Source organism: Antennarius striatus, chromosome 7, assembly GCF_040054535.1.
Source record: "Antennarius striatus isolate MH-2024 chromosome 7, ASM4005453v1, whole genome shotgun sequence".
Classification (NCBI taxonomy): Eukaryota; Metazoa; Chordata; class Actinopteri; order Lophiiformes; family Antennariidae; genus Antennarius; species Antennarius striatus.
In genome coordinates, this window is record NC_090782.1 from 5,720,890 (window position 1) to 5,730,602 (window position 9,713).

Genomic DNA, 9,713 nt, shown 5'->3' on the forward strand with positions numbered 1-9,713 from the left:
TCAATTCAATTTCAATTCAATTCAATCCAAAAACTTTATTTGTCCCCAAGGGGCAATTGAAGTCACATAAAGCGGCAGTATTGGTTGTCTAAGGAGAAGGAATCCTGGGCATTCCTGCTGAGACTATTGCCTGTGTGACAATAAGAGAGAAAATGGATGGATGGATGGATGGATGGATGGATGGATGGATGGATGGATGGATGGATGTAAAGTTATTTACAGTATGTATTTGAAGTTGTGGTTTGGGGTAAACAGAGACCCTACAGTACCATCTAGCGCTCAGACCTGGAACTTCAGGCGGAAGTCCACTCCACGGATCCAGTGACGTCTTCCGGAGCGATCCGGACCGGGTTTTGCGGTAAAATCACCGACGCGTCCGGTGTGGGCGTGACCGGCCGGCTTGGCAGCAGGAACGGGCGAACCTTAGAGCATTCCGCAGCGACTGCAAGTCATGCTGACAACAGGGTTCGCCACATTTGCATGTTCTAAATGGTTCCGTGTCGCCGGTTGAAGCGCCCACAGTCCGCCGCAGACTCCTCCACAGTTCACCGCCGCCACACCGGCCCACTTTGTGAGTTATTAGCGCGTCAGCCCGAACCACATGGAACCCCCGAACACCAACACCGGAGCGGCGGTGGGGCTGTTGGACCACGCTAAGACCCTCAGACTCCACACTGGAAACCTGGTCAACCGGAGTCGCCTGAAGAAGAAGTGTCCGTCCTCCCCCAGCGAGGAGGTAGGATAACGGACAGGCTTGTCTGCCGTCAGACCCGTCGGTTGGCTGGGGTCGGTGGTGTGTGTGTGTGTGTGTGTGTGTGTGTGTGTGTGTGTGTGTGTGGAGGGGGGCTAGCCTGCTAGCTTAGCCGTTAACGCTATAGGCTACATATTAAAACAAAGTTAGCAAACAGTGACTGCCTGTTCACCGGTTATAACGCTCATGCACACGTTATAGGATGTGTTTATAATGGATTAAAACCACCGATTGGTGTCCGTTAGTTTCCTATTTGACGTAAAATGAGTGACAGCCAGTGTAGTTACGATAAGTGTTTCTCCAAAGTATACGGAAGTAGACATATTCACGTGGACAAGCACCGCCTCACCCAGACGGCAGCAGCATTCATAGTTAACGTGACGTTGTTGTTTTATTTATAAGGAAATCTTTTTCTCATTTGTTTTCGGTCATTCACAAAAAAAAATGACTGCGTTTCGTTTCGTTTCCGCATGAATAGATTAGATTACTATTAGTTTAGTAGTTGGTGTGGTGTTTGTTGTTCATACGAACAAAGTTTTAGGACTAGTTTTTCAGCTCCAGCTCTAGTTTTATGGATTATTGTAATAAACTGTGACGCTTTAATCTAAATCCTCGCAGTCAGATTATCAATTGAAGCGGAAATATTTGAAATGTGTTCAACTAGAATAATAAAAAAAAAATTCCATAACTTTTGTCATGTAGAGTGACATTGGTTTTTTCCATTGCGTATGCATACTAATATATCAGTCTTTAGATTGTAACCAGTTACTTCCCCAATAAAATGTCAGGAAACTGATCAAATATTACTTTCTAGTCTATTTGGAGTTTTTTTTTTTTTTTTGGGGGGGGGGGGTCTGTGATATGAAACGTGAGGCTCTAATCTAAATGAGTAAATAAGAACTTTACCTTCTGTTAATTGTCTCACATGAACTGATATTTATCAGGGCTTGTGTGGCTGGATTCCTCTGAAAGGGTTTGGTCCAGCTTGTTAAATGTAGACAATAAACTTATTTGTTCAGATGCTTTTTCTGCTTTGTTTCCAACATATTTATTAAAGTTTCATTTCTGTAAAGTTTGGATGCTGTGCCAAGGGGGAGTTAATTAAATTTGGAGGTGGATCCAGGTACAGCTTAGATTTAGTGAACTTTATTTTAGAAAAAAGGATGATAATAATAATAATACTAATAATTATAACATCAACAGCAGGTCTATTGAAGTAAAAGTCCCCAGGTCTGCGTTTAGTTGGACCGTCATTTATTTTTCATGTGCTCAACACGTCTGTGAATCCTTCAAACCGTTTCGAAATAAGAGAAGAATCTAATAAAACATATTTAAAGTTATGTCACTTTTTTTTTTGTTTACTACATAATTCCATATGTGTTCATTCATAGCTCGGATGCCTTTGGTGATAGTCTGCAATGTGTATATTCATGAAATAAAGGTATACCATTGAATGAGAAGTTGTGTCCACACTGGTAATGTATTTCTGCATATAGTGTTCAGATACAGGACTATCTCAACAGTGTGTAGAAAAAGGCATGAGCTAGAAGTGGTTAAGTATTTAAATTAGGAGTCTTGTTCTACCAGTCCCTGTGGCAGGACTTTAATCCATCCTATCTCAGCAGTCATGCAACATATTTGTGACATGTAGTTCATTTTTTCGTTTTTATTGACAGGTGGTCACAGTTACATTAAGGCTTGTTTTTCCGTTTGGTCTTTCAGCTGCAGGACTGCATTCAAGCCACACTGACTGAGTGGTTTTCTTCAGTACAAGTTTCATCTGAGGTGAGACACATTTTCAAGTTCCTGTTTGTTTACTCTTTGATGTAATCTGATTATCCTCGTTCACCTGATCCAGACTCTCCTTCCGTATGCCAACATTTGATGTTTTCTTAGCGATAGTGAGCAGCGATTTGCATTGATGTATGGTCAGACCAGTTATGCATGTGAGTGACGTACAAATGATTATGCTGCAGTGCTAACAGACCGTAGGGTCCCAGTGCTTGATAAAATAAAATAATTGTCGTGTTTAACATCAAAGGTTGCCTCCCGACTTTGCTGAAAGGAAGCTGTCACGATGAATGTTCATGCAGTGCTGGCTGCCAAAGGCACCACTCCAAATGTGTGGTGCCTTTGGGGTTGGGTGAGGGTGGGGACACAGACATTCTGTTCATCAGCTTTGACAATGTTTCATAAAAGATAGCAGTGACTGTTTGATTTTGTGATATTTTTTTCGAACTAGCATGCTCTGTAAGACTAAAACGAACCAGAGAATGATGCCCTGTGTTGATCCACCATTCCTGCTCAACATGTTGGTTTAGATTTTTTGCTTAACTCATTAGAGTTTAATGTATCAGCCACGATGGCAGTCTTATGTCTTATGTGGATGGTCCTAATAACATCTACCATGCAGAATCCGAGTGAAGGGGTCAGAAACACTTATGCGCCTCATGGTCGCTGTTGATGACATGCACAGATGTTTTCCCCCTGGTAACATTGTCGAGTAGGGCTGTCACTTTAAAAGAGAATTCCAATGAAAATCAATAGTGCTCTCCATTTCAAATTAATTTAAAAAATGAAGTTACATCAAGTTTTTCCATGTGATCAGGATCAAGTTCTCTCTTTTTTTTATTTGTTGACACATTTATTGACGCTTCATTCCACATTTCAAACAGGAAGTAGAGCTTTAATTTAAACTTTTCAAGTAACACCCAAACGAACATTCTAAATGTGAGTAAAAAGTGGGTGATTTAACCATTTCTTCCAATGATTAACTGATTAACATACAGGTAATGTATCTAGATATTTAACAACGAACAGTAACATGGGAGCAGATAAATCAATACTTGTTAACATAGATCTACACGAGTGTGTCAAGCCTTTAACAGAAGTGCATGTCAAGTGTGAAAGGAAATGCATTTGTGAGTGTGTAAACACAAGTTCTGTGTTTACCAGAACACATTTATTTGGGCTTCAGCTGCTAAACTCGTACATGTGCTTTACATCAGTAATTCTAATTTTAGTGTGGCTTGAGAAGTAACCGCTGCTCTCCCTTCATGTCATCTTTCAATTCTTCAACTAATAGCTGTGTTTACTGCTATGCAGGGTCCAAATGCTGTTATTTCACCAAACAAGACACACATTACCTAAAGAAAGTGCTTTCTTTGTCTTCCAGGGCTTTCCAGATATACTGTATTGCTCCCTTCCGCGGGAAACGGATGCTATCTCCCCTGAAGAACGAGAGGAGCTGAAGGTTTCAGGTCCGTACTGGTTTTTATTGTCTACAACAAGAACTTTATATCTGTAGAGTAAAAGTCTTCTGTTTCAAATGAACTTTGTTCAGGTCACGTGGGCTTGGATAAGCAATTTCTTCAACTTGGTGCAAACAAAAAAAATTAATTATTCATGGTGAAGGAACGCAAATTTTGCAACTGCAGATGGTAGAAAAGTCTTAGTCAAGTCATTTCTCCTCAGTGGTTTATGTGGAGGGTGTACCAGTTACAGGAGTTGCCTCCAACCATCTTTTGTCTTGTGTGCAGTGATTTGCGATTTGTTTGGTTGCCAGGGACACTAATGAAGTTATTTGTTAAGAAAATCCCCAATACAGTGAGGGAACATTTGAACTGAATTTCCTCATTTGTTCTTTACTGAAATCAAAAATCGATGACTTTGTCGACGGGTAATAAGTAGTACAAAAGATTCCGACCTACCAGGTGATAATGAAAACAACTGTGTCACGTGGGAGACCAACGGACTTATGGTTGCCTTACTTTTGCAGTCAAGCTGTTCCTGTGTGATTCGGTGCAGTCCTCGATCAGAGATGCAGTGGAGATGGGTGAGCTTCAGAACCCATGTGCCATAAAAATTAGACCCAATGGATGTGAACCGTTTTGGGTTTTTTTCTTTTTTTGTAATGTACCTTGTTTATCTCTCCTCTATAGCCTGTCAGACTCTGGCAGTGTCCCAGCTTGACTCTGTCATCATAGCACCGCCTGGGACCCTGGAGGGCGACACCCAGACCCTGACTGACCTTCAGCCGGCCTGGGAGGAGCTGGAGGCGCTGGTCAGGAGCCAGCGGATCGCCGCCATTGGCACCTCTGAGTTGGATAAAGATTTACTGGAACAGCTCTACAACTGGGCTCAGGTCAGTGGGTGGGTCCTAACCTGAGTCACAATGAAGGTGACACAGTGCTTATGTGTGTGTATGTGTATACATGTATAAATGCATATGTAAATATGTATATACTGAGGGGAAAAAAATGATTTGACTGAAGCATTTTCCCCTTGACATGTTAAATTTACAACCTTGTGTCCCAGTTCTACTGCTGCAATCCTGCATATTTGACTGTGTCCTACATTGTTGTGAGCGCGTTCCCTACAAATGCATATCTAATTGTAGGGCAACATGTGTAAATGGCCCAAATCAGACTTGAAAATATCAGATTCCTGGTGATTTGTGATAATCTGGAAAAACAAATCCGATTTGGGCCACTTTACATGCAGTGTAGATACACAGTACTTGTGTTTTCAAACCAGATTCAAGCAAGGAGCCTCAGCTTAGTTTTATTTAGTAGTAATTCCAGTGCGTTTTATTTAATCTGCGACTCAACACTGCTGACCAAAATAAATATATCTATTTGTGTCTAGACAAAAATGTCAATACAAAAGTGTAGTTAGGGACAGATTGCTACCATTGAGGCGACTCATTTATGTCCAACCTGTTTTATAAGCAGCACTGATGTATCTTGGCAAGAAATGTTCTTAGTATTATGCTTTTTCTATGAAGAGCTCTGACCGGTAGATCAGTTATAGACCTGATATTACTGTCACTGATGGTCACTTGTCCTCTCTTGTGCCAGGTGAAGCCCAGCAGTAACCAGGTCAACCTGGCCTCCTGCTGTGTGATGCCTCCTGACCTCACAGCCTTTGCAAAGGAGTTTGATATCCAACTACTCACACATAACGATCCTAAAGGTGAGATTTATTCACTTCCATGAACTGAAAGTTGTATCCAAATTTCTGTATGAGAGAAGTTACATTAACAGAGTTCAAGATTCCTGAACCATGCTCCATTCTGAATCTATGCATGCCATTCATTGAGGGTTATACAGAATAAATCCCAAGTATGAAAGACCATGATGAATGTCAATGCAAGGGTTAAAACAAAATTAGATATTCCTTTAATGATTTCTTCTACACAATAGCAGAGGACAGTCAGGATGAACTGTATCTCATTTTGGTGTCTGATTTATGTAAGCTGCTCTGTTCACGTGTTTGAGCTGCTCCTCTCTTGGCCTCGTGTCTCTGCAGAGCTCATATCAGCAGCCACATTCCAGGAGGCAGTGCAGGGGGGGACACAGAACCTCAACATTGCTGACTGGAGGCTGGAGTGGGTGCTGCGCTATTCCATCATTGTGAAGAGTAGAGGAATCATCAAGGCTAAGGGCTACCTTGTCAACGCAAGGAAGGCGAGCCCCTAGTACACCACCGTGAGAGAAGAAGTCACATGGATGAAGCCATTTTCCTCCTTTTCCATACACAAACACAACATGAGAATACTAGCTCTAAACATTCAATGCTGCCAATCTCCATACATCTTGAAATCATTTTGTTTTTTCTTACTGTTTGTTTTTGTTTTTTTAATCTGTCATCTGTGATTTTATGTTACAAGATTCAGGTATTCATTACCATAATCTTCATGAGATCGAGGTGAACATGATGAACTGCAGGATCCGTCTTGAACCTGGAAGTGAAAGTGTTCACAGCTGATGACTTCAATGACTACTACACTGGTTGATCACCCATTTATTGACACATTGGAGACTGCTTTAACAATGGAAAATATCACCTCACTTGTCTGTTCCATGGACAGTTCTGACTTCAAGTGCCTCATTTTTGCTCCTATCCTCATTCCTGGTTTATCTGCACTGTGTCCATGTGAGTCAAGCTTTAAATGTACCAGTTTGAATGATAGCTTGCACAGAGACTAAGAATAATACAGAATTACAGTTTTTCCTACCATTTTGGAAGTAAATATGGGGAAACATGTAGAAAGTGTGATTTTATTCATTTTATTTGTTGCTTCTATCCTTCGTTTAACACCATTAGCATTCCATGATTAAGAATAAATTGAAATATAACTTCATACGAGATGTTTATTTTCTAAAGCTGATTGACTTTACACTTTTAACTAATCCGGAAAACATATTTGTGAGCATTCTGTAGCTTTATATTATCTTGCATTGTCGTTTTTAACCATACAATAAATCACAATTATGTCTACCAATTTTATGCCCATGAGATTAAAACAAGAGTTGGCATTACGGCATTATTCTGAATTACCAGAAACCCCAAAGAAGTGGGTCTCAAAATATTTTACCTCTGGGATGACGTACTTTATTTAAAAATCATAACTGTTTTCCGAAACAGGAAGTAGTTCATCTCACAATGTACTGTTTTCATCTGTCGTACTGTAAAGATATTTAATGTCATAACTGTATGTCCTGAAGTGACTTCATTAAATGTATGAAACACATGTTTGTATCATCATCATGGCATCATCACTTGTGTGACGGTAATCAAGATTTTGGTGTTACTAAGAAACAAATTGTGAAAAGGTGAAACTTAAGCTTAATCAGTCAAATTAACTAAAGAGCACCTGAGCTTAACTGAGTTACAATTCGACATACATTTGTGTTCACATTTGATGTGATAATCGAAGATTGAGCTGAAGGAGTTATATCAAATGCATATCTCTCCACATCACAAAAAAATATTTGTGGCTATCTAAAATTATTTTGCCTGTTCTCTTCTATATCTCAAGAACCCCATTCCGACAAATGGTTTACAATTTACGTCACAGGTGTTCCACCAACTAATTTGGTCAGTCTTGACCATCTTTTAAAGGTCACGTTTTGGGTCACTATTTGAATAACCTTCCAGGTCAGGCAGTCGTAAAGAACTTATTATACAACATATACTGCAGACTGACAGATGGAGGGAGAATAGAAGGAGAGTCAATGACTGTGGGGAAGAAAGACGGTCAGAGAGACGTACGTATGGAATGTGATTAAACAGGTGGAGAGGGAGAAGCCCTGTTTGCCATGGGAGGTTCCCTTGGCAACCTGCAGCATGATGGCATTGCTATTGGTTGGATTCAGTGATGTGCGGTGAGGTTCATGGCTGGTGAGGCACTGATCTCATCATAATTACATTTACAAATACACATAGTTAATGTCACACAACACAAAAAAAATATACATTAAAAATATACTCTCAGTGCAACAATAAATAAACTAAAACTAAACTATAAGAACCGTCCCTCCCTCCTCTGGTCAGCGCACTAAGCGCACACAGTGAGGCACAGAGGAGCCGGTTCCCGTCGTTCACTTCAAAGTGAACGAGCTGTTACCTTCGCGACCGACATCGACTGATTCTCCGCTTGAGTCATCGATTGATCCACCGATTGATTCATGGATTGATTGACCGATTCATTCACTGATCGATGGTCATGTTTGTTGCAGCCTGACTGCTGCTAAGATGAAGGTCTTCCAGCTCAGCTTCCTAGTAGTGATGTCCGATTTGTTCCGGCGCTCCGATACACGACCCGGACTCGGTGAGCGTTCCCATGTGGAGCACTGATCCGGAGCATGTATGTATGTATGTATGTATGTATGTATGTATGTATGTATGTATGTATGTATGTATGTATGTATGTATGTATGTATGTATGTATGTATGTATGTATGTATGTATGTATGTATGTATGTATGTATGTATGTATGTATGTATGTATGTATGTATGTATGTATGTATGTATGTATGTATGTATGTATGTATGTATGTATGTATGTATGTATGTATGTATGTATGTATGTATGTATGTATGTATGTATGTATACAGTATATACTGTATATATATATATATATATACTGTACATATATATATACTGTATATATACATACTGTATATATATACACACACACACACTGTATATATACTGTATATATACAGTATATATGTGTGTGTTAGTGTGTACAGCCCCCCTGTAATACACACAAACACACACAAGGGGGCCTGTAAGCTTGCAACGAGAGGTAGAGTGGCGGGCAGCCCCTTTGAGCAACTTGTGAGGGGGACGGCGCCTTGCTGAAGGGCGCCTCGCTGAAGGGCGCCTCGGCAGTGCTCCGGAGTTGAGCTGACATCTCCCACTGTCAGCTCCCATTGGGGTGGGGGCGGGAATCGAACCGCAGATCTAAGAACATTGGACAACACGCTCTACCGCCCGCTCTACCACTGAGCCACTGCCGCCCCAACTACAGGGTCATAAAAATGAAAGTCTCATGAACTGAACCAGGGAGCTGATTCCACAATAAAGTAACCCTGCCCCCCAGTCTACCTGTGGGAGTTTTTAGTAGCAGCAAACCTATACTTTGGGGCCACAGAGTTCTAGTTAGGGCAATATGGCACAATGACTCCTTAAGATATGATGGTGCCAAGCATTTAAGGGCTGTAAAAGTGAGAAGAGGTATTTCAAATTCTATTTGGGCTTAAACAGGGAGCAAATGCAAAGATGCTACCACGGAGAAATGTAAACTCTTAATCTGGTCCCTGTTAGAACACAAGCTCTGTATTCTGGATCAGATGAAGGTGTATAATAGGTTGGTTGGGGCAACCAGCAATCCAACTTGGCAGTAACAACAACATGAACCATTATTTCATATCTTGATGGAATAATTGTATATATAGTATATAGTATATGTCTGGTTTTTGGAATATCAAAAACTTGAAAGACTGCAGTCCTTAAAATTTGTTTAAGGTATGAACTGAAGAACAGGTCCTGATCAAAGATACCATACCAGCGATGGTACACTAACAGTCAGGAACGGCTGGATTGATTTCCAGGATGGGAGTGGCAGAAATGAGAAGAAAAAAAACTTTCAAATGAGGTGTAGTTTAATT

The 9,713-nt window shown here is 40.7% G+C and overlaps 1 protein-coding gene across 1 annotated transcript; it reads left to right on the forward strand.

Moving 5' to 3' along the window:
* The first annotated feature begins 252 nt into the window (after nt 1–252).
* Nucleotides 253–7,289, forward strand: gclm (glutamate-cysteine ligase, modifier subunit). The gene is made up of 7 exons (XM_068319145.1): nt 253–736; nt 2,474–2,536; nt 3,927–4,011; nt 4,530–4,586; nt 4,693–4,895; nt 5,611–5,725; nt 6,062–7,289. The coding sequence occupies exons 1-7, from the start codon at nt 602–604 to the stop codon at nt 6,229–6,231; spliced, it is 828 nt and encodes a 275-aa protein (XP_068175246.1). The 5' UTR covers nt 253–601; the 3' UTR covers nt 6,232–7,289.
* Nucleotides 7,290–9,713: the final 2,424 nt, after the last annotated feature.